Genomic DNA, 20,902 nt, shown 5'->3' on the forward strand with positions numbered 1-20,902 from the left:
ACACTAGAAGGCTATATACAGTCCTAGCAGTCGTTTAGAGGCCAGTTGGTTGGGTAGCAGGGATCATTCAAGATGGGAAAAGCATCAGGTTCGAAATTGAGAAAGCAGAGGCACGATCCGCTGTTGAAAGATCTGGATTCGGCACAGGGTAGTTTGAAAAAGGTGCCTAGGAAGAAGACAGGCCGGCAGGATGAGGCGGAGGATGAGGGATTCGTTGACTCGAAATCTTCTAGAAAGATTCTACAGCTTGCAAAGGAGCAGCAGGACGAGATCTCGAAGGAGGAGGAAGCAGAAGCAGAACTGGCGAGACATGAGTCAGAGAGGTTCAAAACTATAGCATATGACAAGGAGGAGGAGGAGGAGGACGCTGATGAAGACGCAGGTGATATTTCTGACTTTGAACCGGAAGGCGAAGACGTTGAAGAAGAAATAGAGGAAGTCGATATCGATGAGGAGGACGCTGCAGTGTTTGAGCAGTATCTGAGAGGCTCTGAAGGCTATAACTCTCTGGGTGGCAGTTATAATTTGGCAGATAAGATCATGGCAACCATCAAGGAGAAAGAAATGGAGCACGAAAATGAAGTGATGGCTGAAGATAGAGAGGCGCGTGATTACGAAGCACCAAGAGGTGAAGGTGTGGCCCTTCCTGAGAAAGTTATCAGAGCTTACACCACTGTGGGTACAATCTTGCAGACGTGGACCCATGGTAAGCTTCCAAAACTGTTCAAAGTTATACCATCGCTGAGGAATTGGCAGGACGTCCTATACGTTACCAATCCAGAGCAATGGTCTCCACATGTCGTCTACGAGGCTACAAAGCTTTTCGTATCCAACATGACTGCCAAAGAAGCCCAGAAGTTTGTCAATCTTGTCCTTTACGAACGCTTCCGCGAGAACATCGAGACCAACGAAGATCACTCGTTGAACTATCATATCTACAGAGCTCTCAAGAAATCACTGTATAAGCCTAGCGCTTTTTTCAAAGGCTTCCTTTTCCCATTGGTCGAACAGGGCTGCAATGTGCGCGAGGCAACCATAGCTGGCAGTGTGCTGGCAAAAGTTTCCGTGCCTGTTCTACATTCTTCAGCGGCTTTGAGTTACCTGTTGAAGCTACCGTTCTCGCCAGCCACAACGGTATTCATAAAAGTTCTGCTGGATAAAAAGTACGCTCTGCCATACCAGACCGTTGACGAATGTGTTTACTACTTTATGAGCTTCAGAACACTGGCGGATGGCAGCAACGGAGAGAATGCGGTTGCAGTGCTGCCTGTGGTATGGCACAAAGCATTCCTAGCGTTTGCTCAAAGGTACAAGAATGATATCACTCAGGATCAAAGAGATTTCTTGCTTGAGACCGTTCGTCAAAGAGGTCACAAGGACATTGGGCCGGAGATCAGAAGGGAATTACTCGCTGGAGAAAGTAGAGAGTTCGTTGGCGAGTCAGGGGAAGTCAATGACAATGACTTGATGATCGACGTCAAGTAAGAGGCATAATGTATAATAGTGTTTAAAAGCGGATAAATAGCTGTCTTTTCAGCTACAGAAATTTTAGCAGTAGTATGAATGAGTGCAGTTTGCGCTACCAAACATAAATTATAACCATCGATAATTAAAACTGATAACCTGAAGGTAAAACTACGAATCCCAATTGGATTTATTTAGATGCAGTTGCTCTTTTACTTGATTCTTTCAACTATAGAGCCGGGAACAGCTGTATTATAATGAACGTTACGATAAGGCCGAAGAATAGAGCGAGGAAAACTGTGATATAAAAGATGTAACCTAACTTCTTCTTATCGTACTTCCTCAGTTTCCCACTGATATCCGTTAGACTCGTGGAGGCAGTCTGGATTCCAATTTCAGCTGCGCTAAAGACTGCTTTATCTTCATTCAATGCATTGTGGAAAGCAACCGCGCCTTGCTTCAGACTGCCCACTAGTTTCGTCATATCCTCTATTAAACCATTTTGTAGATTATCCTGATCCTCGAGTTGCCTTTCTGCTGATTTTTCAGACTCCAAAGCGCTATTCTCATTTGCCCTCTTACCCAACAGACGTCGTCTTAATTCGGCAGTGCTGCCAATCTGTTCGATCCCACCTTCGTTTGATGCTTGATCAGAGATAGACGCCAAGTCTGTTTCACTCCTGGGACTGTCGAAGTCGACGCTATATCTTCTGGTTTTAACTTCATGTTGGGCCCTGCGGTATTCGTCTGTCATCTGTGTCAGCATCAGATGCTGTCTTTGTAAACATTGAAATGCGATCGCAGGATACCCGTCTTGGAACTGCTCGATTGAATTAGCTCTTTTTTGGCCATTCAGAGGGCATAGTTGTTCATTTATCACTTTGGTTCTTAGTATATTCAGATTCTCAGAAACTTTAGTATTGACCAGGTATGAAACGAAGGGGTCTTCACTAGCTAACGGCTCCCTGCGAAGACTAGTTCTTACAGCTTCAGTCATCGCTTTGGTTCTCTTATTCGCTAACAAGCGCAAGGAAGTTGTGCTTCGTCTGAGGCTTAACGGCTTGATAAGCTTTACATCCACCCAACCTCCCAAGTAGCGTATTCAAGTGACATGAACTCAAGAACAGGCAGAATCGACTGACTCGTTGCAAAGAATCTTGAGGCCTAAATAGAGTGCAGATATCTACGATACTTCAAGAAGCAATATCAAAATTTCCGCCCACCTACTATCAAACCACGAACTGTGGGATTAATCAGTCGTTGTTAGCGAAAAGGGCGTGGTAAAACCATTCTGGGCCAAGAAGTCACTTAGATATGCATGCAATGCATTGAGGAGGCACTGGAACTGAATTGCAAGGAAATACTTCAAGCAGCAAGAAAAACTCTCACATATTGCAAACAAGCACCTTCCAAGTATCAAGACCGCCTCCCAATCCAAATGAACACTCTAATTATGAAATGGCCCTCACTTGTTTAGTGATAGGAAAAGGCTTACGGCTTCACGCTCAAACTCAGCCTTATAAGAAAGGCTTTTGTGAGTCGGGTAACCAACGGTCATAGTTAACCCAGGGCTTGATGAAATGCTTAAAGATTCGTTATTTAATCTACTCGTAAGCCTGCAATCCAGCGTTTCTCTCCGCCTTCCTCTTCATTTTCTTATTGCCCTTGTTGTGCTTCTTGCTCTTGCCATCGGCCACCTGGTTCTTGTGAAACGGCGAAGTGAGTTTTCCTTGCACACCGTTCATCTGGAAAAATTCTCTGTCCACGTCATCGGCAGCGTTGTAGAGAGCTGCTTGCTTACCACCGTGTGTCACGCTCGTAGCTTCTGCGCCATCTTTAGCCCCTATATGTGCGGAGAAGGTTAACTGAGCCAGGTCCCTTGCCAGGTCGAAATCATCTGAAGATTTTGTCTTGAGAGCTTCACGCAGTTGTTCCTGTCTACTTTCCGGTAGGCGTTCGAAAACGTAAAGTTCTTTGTTGAACTCCTGGCATTCTTCTTTGGTAAATGGCCTGTCATCTTCGAGGTGAGGAGGAGGATTGATGTATAAAAGCTTACCATTGACGTAATCCTTCAACACGTAACGACTTGCTCGCGACTCATCGGCTGAACCAAAACCTTGCGTCATGTAACCACGAGCTCTAGCGTATGCAACCAGCAGCTCCTGCGCGGTGGGTGGAGCCTGTTCTTCGCCCTCGCCTGCCATTCGCGTTTTGATGTGTATACCATAGACTGCTTCCAGGTAATACTTGGGTATCCTTTCAGCTACTAATGTACATGGCCCGATGTAGTCACGCAGTTGGTCGATGGGGAGCACACCATTGCAAACTAACTCACCTTTACTGTAAGCGAAATTAGGAAAAACCAAACCAGGACAGTCGCATAGCAGTACGCGGTCAGAGAGTTTGATAGTTTGGAAATGCTTAGTCTTACCTGGCGTCGATGAGACAGACACCTTCTTCGCTCCAACCAAAGAATTGATCGTGGAAGATTTACCTACATTTGGATAACCGACTAAACCAATCTGGATCATCGGTGATTGGCCTGGTAATGGTGGCATTAGCGGCTCCTTTGGAGCTTTTGATAAGAATAAGTCCTCCAGTTGTGCAATTGTCAAGATTTTAATGCTCTCCAAAACTTCTGCGTCTATTTCCGCATCTACTTCTCCGTCACTGGTGTCCTCTTCTTGGATCTCTTCGTGCTGATAGTCCTCACCGTGTTCTTCCTGGAGCGCCAAGAGCTGGTTCGCTTTCAGCGCTGAATAAAATGTGAAGTCAATGCCTCTTGATAGGAAATACTTCGCCCATGTTATTCTCTGTTTCCGAGTCAAAAGATCTGCTTTGTTGACCAGTAACAGGTTCTGCTTTCTATCATCCAGTTCTTTAACGTATTTTTCCAGATCCATCGATCTGAATAACAGAGGGTCTCTTGCGTCGACGATCTGTACGACCAAATCAGAACGCTCAACCACTCTCCATAGCTGTTTCCATACCTCAATGTTTCTTTCGAACGGCGTCAGCAGTAGCTCCTCGTCGGATTCTTGCAGATGAGCCAATTTTCTTCTCCATTCCAAAAATGCGTCGTTCTCTCGTCTTTCCAGTTGATATTTCGTCATGTCCGGATCCCAAGCCGGCCTCCTAGGAACAATCAGTTCACGAGCGTGTTCCCTCTGTTTAGCGTTCAAAAGCTCACGCTTTTCATTCGATATTGACAAGCCCTGAGTCGTTGCAGAGTCATTACCACTATCCATACGGATGATTTTGACGTTTGAATGACGATCTGCAGAGAAATCCTTATCAGCAAGCTCCGCAGTACTTAGAAATTCATCCAAAGCCGATTCTTGAGTAACAGATCTCAGTTTAACCCAATCTGCCTCATGTTTCTCAGTAGTATATCTCATCTCACCATCTGGCAGGAACTCAACAGCATTTTCCTTTTGACGGGCAGACTTGATAGCTCTCCCGAGGCCGATTGTATTCTTATTCTTCCGCTGAATAGGCTTTGGTCCCTTTGGCGCTTTCCATTTCTTCGGCTGCTGTTTAGGAGGCATAATCCCAGCTTGGTAACGTTATCGAGGTGCTCAATCGACCTGTTTGATGGAAACACTGACAAATTATAGCGATGAGCTTACATAAAATTTTTAACTGTGCCCGCTGCGAGCGCCAGCGACAGAAAATACGAGCAGAAAATTGAATAAATGGTTAAAAGATAAGCTAAAAACTCTATAGAATCAGGTCTGATCTGTCAGGATGCCACTTTTGTAGTGAATTATCGTAAAATGAGCAAGTGACAACAAAATTCTCACACCAGTCACCGCCGTAGCACATCGAATCATGGCCCTGTTTCAGGTAACTTAGCTCAGTGAAGGAGAAATCCTGCTGCATCTTGCGGTCATCCAGGCCTATTAGCTTCGCACCATTATACATGCAGCAAACGAGAAGTTCATCAACCCCCGGAGCACCACCAATTGCTTCGGGGCGCTCGCAGAACCTCCAGACGCCACCATTCAAGTTTTCGCTCCAAAACTTGGCCACTGGGGTATTCTGTCCTGGATATATCGATTGCCCACCCAGCATCCTCAATTCAAGCAACCGTATGCAGTCATCGTACGACCCGGTGACAATCGAAGTGGGACGTGCCTGACGGAAATTGGCCGTGCTACACTTGATGGCCACAACGCCGGCGTCATGAATCCTGCTGTTCGACCAAATCAGCCCTCGCGACCGCATGTCGTGGGCCATTATGGTAGCGTCATCGCCGCCGGTGAATACTACGTCCTGTAGAGGCTGCAAACTTCCAAATTCGCCGGTCCAGCACTCCAGCGAATGCTGTTCTGTTAAAAGCTGCGGCTCTTTGTTTACAACCCGTTGCGAACATCCCTGAACTGCAACTACCGATTCTTCAACACTAGTGTAAGCATCTTCCAGCCTACTAAATTTCGATATCGGCTGCTTCTTCACTATATCCACAGTCGCTGCTTCTCCAGAAGTACCCGTCACGAGAAGCAATACGGGATCCAACGAAGAAAAGTGCAGAGATGTGATCAATGTGTCTGTATCAAACAGCTGCAAGTTCGCAATCTCCTGCAGGGTCGGTATGTCACCACTCTCCGCCGCCAGGATCCTCCACAGCGTAACGTTACCGGTTGAGTGAGCCGTGGCGGCCAGCTTGCTGTCAAAAGGAGACAGCTTCACATCCAATATAGCACCGTACGTTTCATACGACTTTAAAAGCACAAGATTCTCATCATATAGTTCCAAACTTCCCGTCCTGTAACCACTTTCTGCGTCTAAACGGTATGTACCCACCAAAACAAACTGATTATCAATAATTCGAAGACAGCATGGAGGCAGCCTAGTCTTAACGGCTATCTCAGCCTGGCACTCGCCCATTGATCGTTGAAGTCGTCGTTAACATCTCCTTTGATTACAACTCTTTCTCTGTTAAAGCAGCACTGTCTTAGTGCCCTGCGCTTAGTCAATTGCTAGGCGCTTATCACAACTAAACCACTTCGGATGAACAAAACACCAGAATATATCCTAATATGAGTCCCATTTCCAGCAGTGAGTGAAGGATCATGATGACGACAGTTCACTATGTGTCTTTGGAGCGAAGGAAGAGGCGTTCGGGTCTGCCGCCGAGCATCTCAGCGGCTCGCTTATGAGGATTACTATAGAAAGGCAAGTGAAAGGTGCTTGAAAGGTTCATTGCTATCTAGAGTCGGTTTGAATCCTGCCATCGATTAATGAACAAGAGAGGTGCAAGATTCACTGTTGGATTTCCTATTTTTACGGCGGAATGAAGATGCCCACGATAATGCCACTTAAACGTCAGCCCTGAAGGAGATGATTTCAAAGATGAGATGTATCGAATGGAGATCACCCCAGACCAGTTGATCAAGAACTGAAGGCATTTCTATTGGAATGCCGTCGAGGTCACATGCTCGCGTGAATAATCCACTGGATGCGGTTTTGGATCATTACCAGACGTGAAAAGAAGACTAGAGAGTACCAAGAGGGTTGTTGCGGCTTCTACGTCGAATTTTGAGTGGGATACTGGCAGGCAGATATCTTAGTTTGATAGATGACTGTGGATCAAAAGTACTGGGATGACCTAAAGCCATTTCAAGTGGATGTGCCTTCTCGTGATCCTGAGCTGAACAGGAAGCAATACCTTCTGAAGGATCGCGATGGTGCTAAGTTCGACTTGGAGGCGACGGCGAAGAGATTTGAACATCTTTTGTCGCTGAGTGGGCTTTTCAGGCATTTCATCGAGAGCAAAGCTACCAAGGATGACCGATTCAAACGTGTACTAGAGATACTAGAGGGTGATACTAAGGGCAACAGACAGAAGACTAGTGGACACCAGGATAAGAGAAGACGTAAGACGGAGCGGGAGGAAGATGCTGAGTTGCTGAGAGGCGAAGAAGCTGAGGAAACTGGGCTGGATGACATTGCGTTCCAGTTCACCGAGTCCCCAAAGTTCATTAACGGATCGCTCAGGTCGTATCAAATTCAAGGGCTGAATTGGTTGATATCTTTGCATCAAAATGGAATTGCAGGTATTTTGGCCGATGAGATGGGGCTCGGTAAGACTTTGCAAACCATTGCATTTTTGGGCTATCTAAGGTACATTGAAAAAAATCCGGGTCCCTTTCTGGTTATCGCTCCCAAATCGACGTTGAATAACTGGCTAAGAGAGCTGAACAGATGGACCCCAGAAGTCAACGCGTTTATTTTACAGGGTACCAAAGAGGAAAGGTCGGAGATGGTTCGTAACAAGTTGCTAGCATGCGATTTCGATGTCGCTGTGGCTTCTTATGAAATCATCATCAGAGAAAAATCTTCATTCAAGAAAATTGATTGGCAGTATATCGTTATCGATGAAGCTCACAGGATCAAAAACGAGGAATCGATGCTGTCCCAAGTCTTGAGAGAATTTAGCTCTAAAAATCGCTTGCTCATTACAGGTACTCCGTTACAGAACAATTTGCACGAACTTTGGGCTCTATTGAACTTTTTGCTGCCGGACATTTTTGCTGATTCGCAGGACTTTGATGCTTGGTTTTCATCAGAGACAACCGATGAAGATCAGGACAAGGTTGTGAAACAGTTGCACACGGTTCTTCAGCCGTTCTTGCTTCGTCGTATCAAGAATGATGTGGAAAAATCGCTACTGCCGAAGAAAGAGCTGAACGTTTACGTCGGAATGTCTGCCATGCAGAAAAAATGGTACAAGCAGATTCTAGAGAAGGACTTGGATGCCGTTAATGGTTCCAATGGTAGCAAAGAGTCGAAGACACGATTGCTCAATATAGTGATGCAGCTGAGGAAATGCTGCAATCATCCATACTTGTTTGACGGAGCTGAACCCGGACCGCCATATACAACAGACGAACATTTAGTTTACAATTCGGCCAAATTAAAGGTCCTGGATCGGTTATTGAAAAAGCTCAAAGAGCAAGGTTCCAGAGTCCTGATTTTTAGCCAAATGTCAAGGGTTCTGGATATTTTAGAGGACTATTGTTACTTCAGAGAGTATGAATACTGCAGGATTGATGGTTCTACTGATCATGAGGAAAGAATTAAAGCGATCGATGAATATAATAAACCAGATTCTAGCAAGTTCATTTTCTTGCTAACTACTCGCGCTGGTGGACTGGGTATCAACCTAACCACTGCTGATGTCGTAGTGTTATTCGACTCAGATTGGAATCCTCAGGCTGATTTGCAAGCAATGGATCGGGCGCATCGTATTGGTCAGAAAAAACAGGTGAAGGTCTTCAGATTTGTGACCGACAATTCTGTGGAAGAAAAGATCCTGGAAAGAGCCACGCAGAAATTGAGACTGGATCAATTGGTTATACAGCAGAACCGAGTCTCGGCGCAAAAGAAGAAGGAAAATAAAGCGGATTCTAAAGATGCGTTGCTATCCATGATTCAGCATGGTGCAGCAGATGTCTTTAAGAGTGCCACAAGCAGTTCTCGAGGAAGTCCACAACCAGATGCGGAGGCAGAGGACGCTGAATTTGACCTCGATGCTCTTCTAGCTAAGTCGCAAGATAAGACTCAGTCCCTCAATCAAAAGTATTCAGCTTTGGGCTTAGATGATCTGCAAAAATTCAATCAAGATTCAGCTTATGAATGGAACGGACAGGATTTCAAGAAGAGAACCCAGAAGGACATCATAAGCCCTCTGTGGATCAATCCAACCAAGCGTGAACGTAAGGAAAATTACTCAGTAGACGGTTACTACAAGGACGTTTTACAAACAGGTCGAGCTTCAACCCCTTCTCATCCAAGAATGCCAAGGCCACATGCATTTTATTCTCATCAACTTCAACCTCCTCAACTGAAAATGTTGTATGAGAAAGAGCGTATGTGGACTGCGAAGAAGACCGAGTACGAACCTAATATGGATGATGTCAAAGCGACATACGGTGATATAACTGACGAGGAAGAAAGAAACAAGAAATTGGAGCTTCTAAAGATCTCCATAAGCAACGCACAACCTTTAACGGAGGAGGAGGAGAAGCTGAAAAGCGAATGGGAAAAGGAAGGTTTTACGAACTGGACTAAAACAGAATTCAGAAAGTTCATTACCGCATCAGGCAAATACGGAAGAAACTCTATATACGCAATATCAACCGAACTGGCTCCAGGGAAGACCGTTGACGAAGTTCGTGAATATGCGAAAGCATTTTGGAGTAACGTGGAGCGCGTTGAAGACTACGAGAAGCACCTGAAATTCATTGAAGCAGAAGAGGAGAAAATCAAGCGAGTAAAACTGCAACAGGAGGCATTGCGTCGGAAGATCTCGCAGTACTCAAACCCGCTATGTGACCTGAAGTTGAAGCATCCTCCTTCAACAAATAACAAAAGAACGTTTTCTGAGGAGGAGGACAGATTCATTTTACTGATGCTCTTCAAATACGGTCTCGACAGAGAGGACGTATACGAGCTGACCCGCGATGAGATAAGAGATTGTCCACTGTTTGAGCTGGACTTCTACTTCCAGAGCAGAACCCCCGTAGAGCTAGCAAGAAGGGCAACTACTTTGCTTCAATGTTTGGAGAAGGAGTTCAACACAGGATTACCGCTCGACGAAGACCTCCAAAATAGGTTGAAGGAAGAAGATGAAAGCGGAAAGCGTGCCAGAGAGGAAATGGAAAAGGAGGACCATAAGGAGCCAATCAATTCCAAAACCAGTGAAGAAGATAAAGAAAGTGAACCTGAGCAGTCTGAGTTAGCTCAGAAGAAAGCCAAAGTGGAATAAAGCGAAGTTTTGCGGCGCTGAGATATCATCCCAATAATCTTCCGGACTACATAAAAACACCTATACAGAGTAGTTGATTTTGTCCTACTTCAATTGGATCACTTTTCGTTCAGTAGTTTCTCAATTTCACTCTCCAAAGAATGAGGCTTCGTCATAGAAGAATACCTTTGCACAACTTGACCATGTTTGTTAACCAGGAACTTCTCAAAGTTCCATTTAATTCGGCTCAGGCCGAACAGACCAGATTTCTGCTTCTTCAAGTACTGGTAGACCGGGTCCACGTTGTGTCCGTTGACGTCGATCTTGTGCATAATAGGGAACGAGACTCCATACTTGGTCTTACAGAACTCAGCAATATCTTGATCTGTTCCTGGTTCCTGGTGGCCAAACTGATTACAGGGGAACCCTATAACAACAAAGCCCCTGTCGCTGTATTTGCTGTATAGCTTCTCCAGCTCATCGTATTGAACCGTGAACCCACATTTAGATGCCACGTTCACTATCAAGACAACTTTACCCTCCAGCTGGCTGAAGTAATAAGGCTCACCTTTATTATCTTTAGGTGCTAAATCATAGAAAGCAGACGACATATCTTTCCCGACTCAATCAATCCTCAAGGACTTTGGCAGCATGATCAAGGCTGCCTAGGGGTATTGATGAACGTATTGTCCTTTTATACAGTAACCTTAGGGGAGCATTCTTCATTGCGCTTAGCAATGGGACCATCCTTAACAGAACCCTAGGCTGAAGGATAGCAACATACGACAGATGACTTGCCCGTAGGCGACACGTCTGGTTGCCAAGTTGGCCAGTTAACTATGACTGCCGTTGCTGGGCACTAATTACAGACATACATCTGAACTCGTTCGAGTACGTAGAACGCCAGAGGCGAATCTTGCCGTCGTCGCCAGCGCTGCTCAGCACAGTGCCGGTGAGATTCCAGGACACCGACCAGACTTCACCCTTGTGGTCGTCGTGTTCGCTTATCAACTCTATTCGTAACGGCGGGCAGGGCATATTCCCGGCGTCTGTGCCGTCGCTGGGAGCATCCGGGTTCGTCTGGCCGCCGCTTTCTGCAGCATCTCCAGAGACTGACGAAGCTGTAGTGTTAGCTGATGACGACGTCTCGATGACTTTGAAGATGCGTACTTTGCCATCCTTGCAGCCTGTAGCGATCAATTGGTACCATCTGCCGATGGACGGAGCCCAGCTGACGCTTCTGATCAGCCCGCCATGGCCTTCCAACTTCCCGGCTACGTGCAGCTTGTTGTCCTTCCCTCTCTGGTAGATGAGCGCCTGGTCCAGCACACAGAGGACCAGTTTCTCAGGCGAGAACCTGGAAGGGCACCACGAGAGACAGAAGTCCGACTGCAGATGGCTTGCTGGTGACACGGAAAGCACCTGGACCTCGGAAGTGAGCGTCCAGGATCGCAAATCCGAGGGCTCCAGGGCGTCGTACACCCTCAGAGTCCCGTCGTTACCGATACACGCGAGTCTCAGTCCCAGATGCGCTGGTGCAAATTTGACATCATACAGTGAGCCTTTGGAATCGTTTAGCGTGCTCAGCTTGGTCCAGCGACGACCAGAACACTCCTCCTGGTCCGGATCTTCTTCCCACAGCTTGATCGTTCTGTCGTAGGATGCAGTGGCAATGATACGCCCATACTCTGGGCTGGCCCAGTCAAGGGAGACAATACTGCTGTCGTGGGCCCTCCAGGAGTCGCTCAACTGCCATGCGTCGCTCTCCTTATCTAGCTTGAACACTTTAACGTGCTGGTCGGACGAGCAGGTCGCTACATGTCTACCAAAGAAGTCATAAGCAACATCGTGAACTAGGTCTTCATGGCCACTGTCGAATGGCTTCATTGGGCCTTATTGGATCTTCTGAGTTGAGCTTAGAGGTAGTTCTTAACTGTGCTATTTTTTATATCTGTTAAGTAGTATTAAAAAATCGAGCCTTATAGCTACGTGTTAGTTATAAACCATAGAGAACTGCAATTGATCCAATGTTTCGACTATTACTGCCGTCGATTGCAGTGCTCCTGATAGTATGCTCTAACAGGCATTCTGCCGTGATAGCTGCTAGCGGCTTCGCCATAGTGGGATATGTTGTAACGGATTGGCTGATTCCCCGTGTGGGTCCATCGTTCGTCAAGATTGGCTTGTATGGAAAGGATCAGAGCAAGCCAGGGAAGCCTGTGATACCCGAGAGCGTTGGAGCTGTGTCTGCCACGGTTTACTTGCTGGTGATGTTCTTTTGCATACCGTTCATGTTTTACAAATACATGGTCACTACGACGCCAGGAGGCGGGATCCGGGGCGTTTCCATCGAAGAGAGTGCTGGGTCAGCGGGGAGCTTGTTCCCGCACGGCAAGCTTTCGGAGTATTTGAGCAGCATTTTATGTCTGGAGAGCACGGCACTTCTGGGCATCGCCGACGATTTATTCGACTTACGCTGGCGTCACAAGTTCTTTCTGCCGGCAATTGGCGCAATTCCACTGCTGATCGTTTACTATGTGGATTTCGGCGCCACTCACGTACTGGTGCCGACGTTTCTGCAGGGCTGGCTCCAAATGACCAATATCGACCTCGGATGGTTCTACTACGCGTACATGGTGTCGATGACGATTTTCTGTCCAAACTCTATCAATATTCTGGCGGGAATCAACGGACTGGAAGTGGGCCAAAGCATTATCCTGGGTGTCCTTGCGTTGACCAACGATGCGCTGTATCTGTCCGTGGGCCCGCAAGCATCAAGGGAAAGCCATAGGTTCTCTGCTGTGGTAATCCTACCATTCTTGGGGGTCAGCGCGGCTCTGTGGAAGTGGAACCGCTGGCCTTCGAGGGTCTTCGTTGGTGATACTTACTGTTATTTTGCTGGTATGGTATTTGCTGTTGTCGGTATTCTGGGACACTTCTCCAAGACGATGCTATTGCTCTTTGTTCCGCAAATACTCAATTTCGTCTATTCGTGTCCGCAGCTGTTCAACCTAGTTCCTTGCCCCAGACACAGATTACCCAAATTTAACGATGCCGATTGGTTATTGTACCCATCGAGGGCCAATTTGAAGGATGAACCGCCTAAAAAGATCTTCACGCCGGTTTTGAAAGTTCTTGACAAGCTTCGGCTAATCGACGTTGAGTACGAAGGTGATAAGATTATATCGTGCACTAACATGACCTTGATTAACCTCACCCTGGTGTGGTTTGGTCCTATGCGAGAGGATAAACTATGCAACTTACTTTTGGTATTACAGTTAATGATCGGATTGATCGCCATAGTTCTAAGGCACACGCTAGGGGCGCTACTCTTCGGACATGACAACCTTTGGGTAATAGTGTGACCAGAATATATAGATGCTATTACTATTCTTGCTGCTGCATCTTACGTCCTTCCAGCATTTCTTCACGAAGCTTGAACAACTCATCCGCCCAACTTTTTACTTCTTCAGTCTTGATGCTTGACATAGCCGACCAAAACTGGGTGAGGTCGACATCACTCCCGAATTCTCTCTCGTACTCGAATGCCTGAACTAGCATCTCGTACTTGTCGATGTCCTTGACGTACCGAGCCTCCAATGATGATATGTTTTCATATTGCAACCAATGGTCCATGATTTCCTCTGCCGCTGCTTCGTTGTAAGGCTTTATGATTGTTTCACACAAGTACTGGATCGTCTCCCACTCTCTACGGTGTTTCTCCTCCTTAGTGACTGCATCGAAGGGTGTGATATCGCCAACCAGGGCTTCGGCTATGTCGTGAACCAACGCGATACGTACGCATTTATCGCGGTTAACATTTGAGTTCTTGATCAACATTGAAGTGACACCCATTCTGTACATATGGTCAGAGATACTTTCACAGGGATTGATATTGTGGTCCAACCATCCAGTTCTCTTTTGCAACTTCAATTGCTGCACGACGTTCAAAAACGCTAGCATGTAGTTCGGATGTTTCTTGGAAAGAATAGTCTTTACTTCTTTTGGGACATGATCCTGTGGTTTCCATTCCTTAGCAGCACCATTTGGCGTAGTCATCTTGGTATAATTGTCAGTAGCTAGCTTGATGAGCCTGGATAGTCCACGTTGTTTATAAATCATCACCAATTGAAACTTTTCGAAGTGTAAACAACGAAAGATCAAAGAGATGGGTAAACACCGATAAAGCCCAAAGAGTTGCAGTTGTGAAGGAAGTGCTAAATTATACAAATGATATGATATATTTATGGTATAGATTAAGCAATCAATTCAACGACACCACCAGCAGCTCTGATCTTTTCCTCAGCCAACTTGGAGACGAATCTAGCCTTGACGATGACTGGGACGTTTGGAATTCTACCCTTACCCAAGACCTTACCGTAACCGGCAGCCAAAGTGTCGATAACAGGAGCAGCGGACTTAGAAGCAGATTGCAAATACTCGTCTCTCTTAGCTTCTGGCACCAAGGTCCACAACTTGTCCAAGTTCAAGACTGGCTTCCAGAAGTGGGCCTTCTGCTTGTGGAAGTATCTCATACCAACTTTACCGAAGTAACCAGGGTGGTACTTATCCAAGTTGGTTCTGTGGTGGTGTAGACCACCGGCCATACCTCTACCACCAGGGTGCTTTCTGTGCTTACCGATACGACCGTTACCGGCTGTTCAAAATAGGAAAATCGGATTCCCATTCGTTAGTATTAACGTTCCAAACATAAGCGTTGCGTTCTCTTTTCGAAAATCGTGCTCCTAACGCTCCACCGGGCTTCCTCAGAGAATCGATTGTGATGGAAGAGCGTCGACAACCGCATTGCAGTTGTGGTCTCCCAGCGGGAGACCAGCATTCTATCCCTCCTGGAGAGAAAGAAGTTCACAATCTTTACATCTCTAAGATCCTCCCGATGAGCGATGCACGAAACACAAAAAGAGAATCACTGCCTTGGTTCTTTCATTCCCTCTTCCAAACGGAACTACATACCTGAGACGTGACCTCTGTGTTTTCTAGTCTTGGTTAATCTGGTTGGCATCCTTGATTACTTGTCTAGAGTATTTCGTAACCGACAAGCTCTAACTGTTGAAGTTCATAACCATCGAGTTGTATCTGACCTGTCTAGAGACCCATTGAAAGTTTTCCAGTTGTGCGTCCTCAGTTACCCAGCCATCAAGACGTTCAAAAAAAAAAAACCAAAAAAAAAAAATTTCAAAAGATGTAAACCCAGAAACCCCGAGATGTATGGGTGACAGTCCCGCATCGGAAACGTCAAAACAAGGAGTCACCCACCAAGTTCATCTCGGAGCACCGCTACCCATGAAAGAAGACCGGACGCAGCCCAACACACGCTAACCAACTGCAATGGCGCAGCAGAGACTAACCAGCCAGGTGCTGTACGCCACCTTTGTCGCATGTCTCGGCTCCATGCAATACGGCTACCACATCGCCGAACTAAACGCCCCCCAGCAGGTGATGTCCTGTTCGGAGTTCCGAATCCCGCAGGAGGATCTCCCATACGACAAGACTTGGCTTGGAAGACACAATCTGGTTCAATGCGTTCCTCTGGATGACGAACAGTTTGGCGTCGTCACCGCTATGTTCTCCGTCGGCGGCATCGCCGGCTCCTACTACGCCGGCGGTCTAGCAGACCGCTTTGGCCGCCGCACCGTCGCATTCTACACGAGCCTCATTGGGCTCCTCGGCTCGCTACTACTCTTTGCCAGCAACAGCTACCGCGCGCTTATCACCGGCCGCATAATCGTCGGCGTGGCCAGCGGCGCCTCGATCGTCGTTACCCCGCTGCTAATCAACGAGATAGCGCCTGCCGCCTGGCGCGGCGCGCTCGGATCGCTGAACCAGCTCTTCATCAACCTCGGCATCCTGCTCACCCAGGCACTCGCCCTCCGATTCGCCAACTCTTACCGCTGGAGATGGCTTCTCTTCACCGGCGCCGTGGTCGCAGCCGCCAACTTCCTGCTGCTGTTCCGCATCTCGGAGTCCCCAAAATGGCTCACGCTGCAGGGCCGCACCGCGGACGCCGAGTCCGCGCTCCGCCGCCTGCGCGGCGGGGCTTCCTATCCGGAAACGCACCAGGAGGTGCAAGAGTGGCAGCGCGAGCTGCCAGACCCGGAAGCGCACCAGCACCAGCAGCAGCGTGGACCCACGCTGTGGCAGTACGTACGGGACCCTGTATACCGCAAGCCGCGCAATGTGATCATCGCCACGCTCACGGGCCAGCAGTTCTGCGGGATCAACTCAATTGTCTTCTACGGCGTCAAGGTGATCGGACAACTACTTCCGGAACACGCCATCCAGGTGAACTTCGCGGTGTCCATCCTGAATGTGCTTATGACGCTGGTCGCCTCACTCGTGATCGACCGGTTCGGTCCCAAGCGACTGCTGCAATGGTCGACCGGAGTGATGAGCGCCATGTCGCTCTGTATCAGCATAGGGATCACTTCGCGCCGGGCCGCGCTGCTAGTAGTCGCCACGCTTGTGTACATCGGGGCGTTTGCCCTGGGGCTCGGACCGGTGCCATTCTTGTTAATCGGACAGATCAGTGCACCACAGGACGCCGCGACCGCGCAGAGTTTCGGCACCATATGCAACTGGCTGGCGACCGCTTTCGTCGCTTACGGCTTCCCGATCGCAAACGGGATGCTCGGCGGCTACGTGTATCTGGTGTTTGCCGCCGTGGCGCTCGCGTTCGCGGTGTACGCGCAAAGGCGCATCCCGGACACCCGGCGGGCCGGCTACGAGCAAATGTGGGCCGAGTACTGATCTGTCGGAACTGTCGGCCGTAGCGAGACGCGCGGCAGAGGAGGGGGCTTACCCTCGTACCTTCGAAGACGCAGATCCCTGAGCATCTGCAGCTGCCGAAAATGTGGCAGAGGGCCAGGATGCCGCTTGTTGAGCGAGCGAGCCTGTGCTTCGTTCCGCGGGATGAACGCCCGCCGTGCGTGGCCGCTACGTCCAAGGTAAGTGCAGTCCGCATCGATCGTGCATCCATACCGTCAGACTAAACAAGGAGGCGGTATGGCAATTCCATATAAAAGCGGGCAGTTTCACTAGTTCTTTGAATGCCTGACCCATTGAATATTTTTCCTTGTTTAACGCCATTTGCTTTCCACTTGAATTAGTTTCGAACTTTCTATAGACGATGGGGAAATGTTATATGTCCAAAAAAGGGTAAAGAATAACAAATATAGTTATAACACAAAGTCCTGTTCATTAAGACTATTATGAGTGAAGATCTAAAACTAAATATCTAGCCGGCTACACGAGAAAGTATAACAGGTTCTAAAACCTCCCGCCGTAAAGATATGGCGTTTCGCATGACATCTTTAAAGCACTCATCTATACTTGTCTTGCCTTCACTTTTCCCCGAATATATCTTCATCTTTTACTGTGAGATCTAATCTCTTTCAAAGCGAGAAATACGCCCTCTTTCCACTCGCCTACGTTTCGTATAGAATCCGCCTGACCCTTTGCAAAGAACAATAATACCAACTAATATGCGTTCATTAAACGATGGTAACCTTGGAGACTTCACATTCCCGATGACGCGCGCCGTGCGCCACCCGATAGTTCCGACACTAAAGCGTCACACTCTCCGGTGGGATCGTCATGGGGGCACGGGTGTACCACACTCGGCCGAGAAAATGAGATACGGTCTTGGCAAAAAGTTCCGGTCGTTGCTAGTATAAGAAACTCCAGGGTCCATCGAGGGGTAGCGCTTAAGGACCGATCTGAACTAGGGTCGCTATCGACTTCAGCGAGCACAGACCCATGGAAGCCATGGTTAGTATGGATATTTGTTGTCAGCTAGCTCACACGTTCAGAATGAGCTGTTGTTCGCGCCGTTAAGCGCATATACCGAGGCGGCGAATAAATTGTTTGACAAGCACTCGCGATAGTCGCATGGTGCGACCAGCACGACAAACGCTCGGAGTAACCGAAAAAAGTTGTGGCATGATCGACGTAGAGAGCGGAATGCTGCTTGCCGGTCAATATATATATGTGCAAGTGTATGGGTATGGTCATGGCGGTGATTGGCGGTTGAGACAGTAGCGTGCCGCGTCGGTTGGAGTATGTCCGGTGGTGAAAAGACAGAGACGGTGCTTAGAGGTAGGACATTCACCGGATGTTGGGCGTGCCGGTTCAAGAAACGTCGGTGTGATGAGTTGAAGCCGAGATGTTCGCTATGTGTGAAACACAACGACAGCTGCTGTTACGACGTGCGGTTAATTTGGCTGGATGAGAACATATACAAGCGGGCTGGTAGACGTTCTAACAAGCTGGAAAGTCTGGCCACGTTGCGCAGTGATACGCGGAAGAAAAGGAAAATCTCAAAACAGAGGTTCAAGGCTCTGACGCAGTACAGGGCGCTTTCACCGCCCAACAGCGATTGTGAGAGCGAGTGCGGGAGCGACGATCAGTGTACCATAAAGCAAGAGCTGGAAGTTTCGCTCGAGGAGGAGCCGCTGCGACAGGGCAGAAAGCGGACGCGGGCGAGCGACGACTCGTTCACAATAAGCATTAGAAGACTCAAGATTTACGACAACGCGGTCGCGTCGGTGTATGGCAGCTCGAAAAATAGGCGCTATGACCAGAAACATGTGAACGAGGTCCTTACAGAGCTGTTGAACAAGCTAGAGCCGAGCGATGGTAAGAATGTCTGCTGTACGGAAGAACGACAGGGTCCGTTCGGTAAATTTAGCGCTAGATGCGAATCCAAGGGGCTAAATCTGCCTTCTCCCAACAGCCACCATCAGCACGGCTCGGAGAGCTCTCAAGAGTCCCAGCGGAGAAAACTCTACATCGATAGCCTGGTTGAAAATAAGATCTACACTTTGCTGTGGCTAAACACCCACGGCAACATGATTCTGAGTCGGCTCGAGTACTGCAACTGGTTTCTTGCTTACATGAAGCGTACTTTACCTTTTGGATTCTGCCAGGTCTTGGAGAAGATTATCGACGACGCTAACCCCTTCAACATTGCCAGTTGGATCCAGAAGATCAAGTCAAAGTGGCAGAATAATCCGGATTGGCAGGCCATTGCATTCACCATCCTGACGGTCGTCCATGGCTACACGTGTCCCGAGCTGGCCCGTGAGCTGGAGAGATGGTTCCAAACACAGAAGACGGTCTCGTACTCGATGTTCCCGCTGATTAACTTCATCGTGCGAAACACAACAGATTTGTCCGTGCTCCATCATTGCTACGAGCTCCTCAACAATAACGACGAGAATGTGCGGGAGACGTACAAGGCAGAGCTCACTTACGAGTTGCACGTCCTGGTGGCGGGCAATTTGGTCAACAGGTGGCGGGACAGGATCTTGGAGCAACTGTGCTTGTGCGAAGACACAACCCACTCGTGCTCGCAGCTGAAGTTTTGGGAACTACAGTTGAAATACAACGAAAAATTCTACAGAGACGTTTACACATCCTGAGTCCTCATATAACGAATGGTTACGTATAGATTATTTTCTTTTGTTTAGGAAACTTATTAACGAACTTGGGCATCAACCAACGAAACCACTTTGAAGGAGTCGCCTTTGGCGTTAGTCAACTTTCTGACTGGCTTTTCCTTGTCTTCTTCATCCTTGAAGATCACCTGCAGCTGCTCGTCTGTGGTGAAATGAGGTTGCAGCTGTTCCCAGATCTTCTTCTTTGGATTTAGCTGTTTCAATGGCTCTTCGTCGCCGAAGCCTTCGAAAAACACCTTGTCACCGGCCTTCGAGCCTACAGGAGGCTCCACAAACTCGACCTTGGATTCGTCAGAACCACACAGAACCATTGCAGACGACTTGATGCCTCTCATGTTGACGGGCTTCAAGTTGCAGACGCAAACCACCAAACGCTCTTGCATCGCCTCCAAAGGATAGTACTTGACCAGACCCGAACAGACGGTTCTTGGACCCTCGGCGTCGCCGACGTCGATGGTCGAGACGTACAGCGAGTCAGCGTCTGGGTGCTTGATGGCCTTCTGGATGAAGCCGACGCGGAAATCGATCGCTGAGGGCTTTGGTTTCTCGGATTCCGGCTTCTGCTGCGGCTGGCTGTTTGCGGCGGCCTTTTTCGCGGCCTTCTTGGCCTTGGCCTCTTCTCTCAGTTTCTTCAAGGTCTCCTCGTCTGGCTTACCTCTGGGCTTCTCCGGCTGCGCCTGCTGCGCCTGCTGCTCCTTCTTCTCCGCCTCGCCGCCCTTCTTCTTCTTCTCGACGACCTCGTGTGGCAGTTCCAAGTCGTAGTTAATCTTCAACTGCTCGCTCTCGGGAACATCCAGCAACCTCTGCAGGAAGTCGATCCACCTCAGGACGTGTCTGTATCTAGCATAAGTAGCCTTCACGTCCTTGGAGCTGAACGTCAACTCCTTCACCAAAGGCAAAGCGACTTCAAACACCTCCACATCCACGCCGGATGGCTTCACCGTAGACAAGATAAAGCTGTTATCCCTCAGACACAAATTCAGCTCGTCCAAATCCTTTGCCAAGCTACCCTTTTTCACAATAGACCTCCATTGAGCTGCCTGAGCCTCCTGTTCTCTCGACAGGCTGGCTGGCTGCTCAATTGACAACGAATTAAACTTCTCAATCAACTCAGACATTCCCAAACACGCTCTCGATCACCTTGACCTTCAGCCCTCCAACACTGTCAAGGTGAAAATTTTTATACAGGACGCATCCTTGAAGAAACCTA

General features: G+C 48.1%; 13 protein-coding genes across 13 annotated transcripts; 5 read left to right on the plus strand and 8 right to left on the minus strand.

Annotated features, from left to right (window-relative positions):
- Positions 1 to 72: 72 nt before the first annotated feature.
- Positions 73 to 1,485, plus strand: ENP1 (snoRNA-binding rRNA-processing protein ENP1; the record flags this gene model as incomplete). The annotated part of the gene is made up of 1 exon (XM_037283443.1): positions 73 to 1,485. One exon carries the CDS (start codon positions 73 to 75, stop codon positions 1,483 to 1,485), a length of 1,413 nt encoding a protein of 470 aa, XP_037139339.1.
- A 208-nt stretch (positions 1,486 to 1,693) lies between these two features.
- On the minus strand, positions 1,694 to 2,461 carry USE1 (SNAP receptor USE1; the record flags this gene model as incomplete). Its single annotated transcript, XM_037283444.1, has 1 exon — positions 1,694 to 2,461. One exon carries the CDS (start codon positions 2,459 to 2,461, stop codon positions 1,694 to 1,696), a length of 768 nt encoding a protein of 255 aa, XP_037139340.1.
- A 607-nt stretch (positions 2,462 to 3,068) lies between these two features.
- Positions 3,069 to 5,012, minus strand: LSG1 (ribosome biogenesis GTPase LSG1; the record flags this gene model as incomplete). Its single annotated transcript, XM_037283445.1, has 1 exon — positions 3,069 to 5,012. One exon carries the CDS (start codon positions 5,010 to 5,012, stop codon positions 3,069 to 3,071), a length of 1,944 nt encoding a protein of 647 aa, XP_037139341.1.
- Positions 5,013 to 5,184: 172 nt separating this feature from the next.
- RRT2 (diphthamide synthase) lies at positions 5,185 to 6,354 on the minus strand (the record flags this gene model as incomplete). The annotated part of the gene is made up of 1 exon (XM_037283446.1): positions 5,185 to 6,354. The coding sequence occupies one exon, from the start codon at positions 6,352 to 6,354 to the stop codon at positions 5,185 to 5,187; it is 1,170 nt and encodes a 389-aa protein (XP_037139342.1).
- Positions 6,355 to 7,045: 691 nt separating this feature from the next.
- On the plus strand, positions 7,046 to 10,237 carry ISW1 (chromatin-remodeling ATPase ISW1; the record flags this gene model as incomplete). The annotated part of the gene is made up of 1 exon (XM_037283447.1): positions 7,046 to 10,237. One exon carries the CDS (start codon positions 7,046 to 7,048, stop codon positions 10,235 to 10,237), a length of 3,192 nt encoding a protein of 1,063 aa, XP_037139343.1.
- Positions 10,238 to 10,335: 98 nt separating this feature from the next.
- GPX2 (glutathione peroxidase GPX2) lies at positions 10,336 to 10,827 on the minus strand (the record flags this gene model as incomplete). The annotated part of the gene is made up of 1 exon (XM_037283448.1): positions 10,336 to 10,827. The coding sequence occupies one exon, from the start codon at positions 10,825 to 10,827 to the stop codon at positions 10,336 to 10,338; it is 492 nt and encodes a 163-aa protein (XP_037139344.1).
- A 226-nt stretch (positions 10,828 to 11,053) lies between these two features.
- SEH1 (Seh1p) lies at positions 11,054 to 12,103 on the minus strand (the record flags this gene model as incomplete). The annotated part of the gene is made up of 1 exon (XM_037283449.1): positions 11,054 to 12,103. The coding sequence occupies one exon, from the start codon at positions 12,101 to 12,103 to the stop codon at positions 11,054 to 11,056; it is 1,050 nt and encodes a 349-aa protein (XP_037139345.1).
- Positions 12,104 to 12,243: 140 nt separating this feature from the next.
- On the plus strand, positions 12,244 to 13,581 carry ALG7 (UDP-N-acetylglucosamine--dolichyl-phosphate N-acetylglucosaminephosphotransferase; the record flags this gene model as incomplete). Its single annotated transcript, XM_037283450.1, has 1 exon — positions 12,244 to 13,581. The coding sequence occupies one exon, from the start codon at positions 12,244 to 12,246 to the stop codon at positions 13,579 to 13,581; it is 1,338 nt and encodes a 445-aa protein (XP_037139346.1).
- Positions 13,582 to 13,603: 22 nt separating this feature from the next.
- Positions 13,604 to 14,338, minus strand: HG536_0D01950 (5'-deoxynucleotidase; the record flags this gene model as incomplete). The annotated part of the gene is made up of 1 exon (XM_037283451.1): positions 13,604 to 14,338. The coding sequence occupies one exon, from the start codon at positions 14,336 to 14,338 to the stop codon at positions 13,604 to 13,606; it is 735 nt and encodes a 244-aa protein (XP_037139347.1).
- A 134-nt stretch (positions 14,339 to 14,472) lies between these two features.
- On the minus strand, positions 14,473 to 14,823 carry RPL28 (60S ribosomal protein uL15; the record flags this gene model as incomplete). Its single annotated transcript, XM_037283452.1, has 1 exon — positions 14,473 to 14,823. The coding sequence occupies one exon, from the start codon at positions 14,821 to 14,823 to the stop codon at positions 14,473 to 14,475; it is 351 nt and encodes a 116-aa protein (XP_037139348.1).
- A 742-nt stretch (positions 14,824 to 15,565) lies between these two features.
- VVS1 (Vvs1p) lies at positions 15,566 to 16,984 on the plus strand (the record flags this gene model as incomplete). The annotated part of the gene is made up of 1 exon (XM_037283453.1): positions 15,566 to 16,984. One exon carries the CDS (start codon positions 15,566 to 15,568, stop codon positions 16,982 to 16,984), a length of 1,419 nt encoding a protein of 472 aa, XP_037139349.1.
- Positions 16,985 to 18,294: 1,310 nt separating this feature from the next.
- On the plus strand, positions 18,295 to 19,656 carry THI2 (Thi2p; the record flags this gene model as incomplete). Its single annotated transcript, XM_037283454.1, has 1 exon — positions 18,295 to 19,656. One exon carries the CDS (start codon positions 18,295 to 18,297, stop codon positions 19,654 to 19,656), a length of 1,362 nt encoding a protein of 453 aa, XP_037139350.1.
- A 56-nt stretch (positions 19,657 to 19,712) lies between these two features.
- Positions 19,713 to 20,810, minus strand: ARC1 (Arc1p; the record flags this gene model as incomplete). The annotated part of the gene is made up of 1 exon (XM_037283455.1): positions 19,713 to 20,810. The coding sequence occupies one exon, from the start codon at positions 20,808 to 20,810 to the stop codon at positions 19,713 to 19,715; it is 1,098 nt and encodes a 365-aa protein (XP_037139351.1).
- Between the last annotated feature and the right edge of the window lie 92 nt (positions 20,811 to 20,902).

This window comes from Torulaspora globosa, chromosome 4 (genome assembly GCF_014133895.1).
Source record: "Torulaspora globosa chromosome 4, complete sequence".
NCBI lineage: Eukaryota > Fungi > Ascomycota > Saccharomycetes > Saccharomycetales > Saccharomycetaceae > Torulaspora > Torulaspora globosa.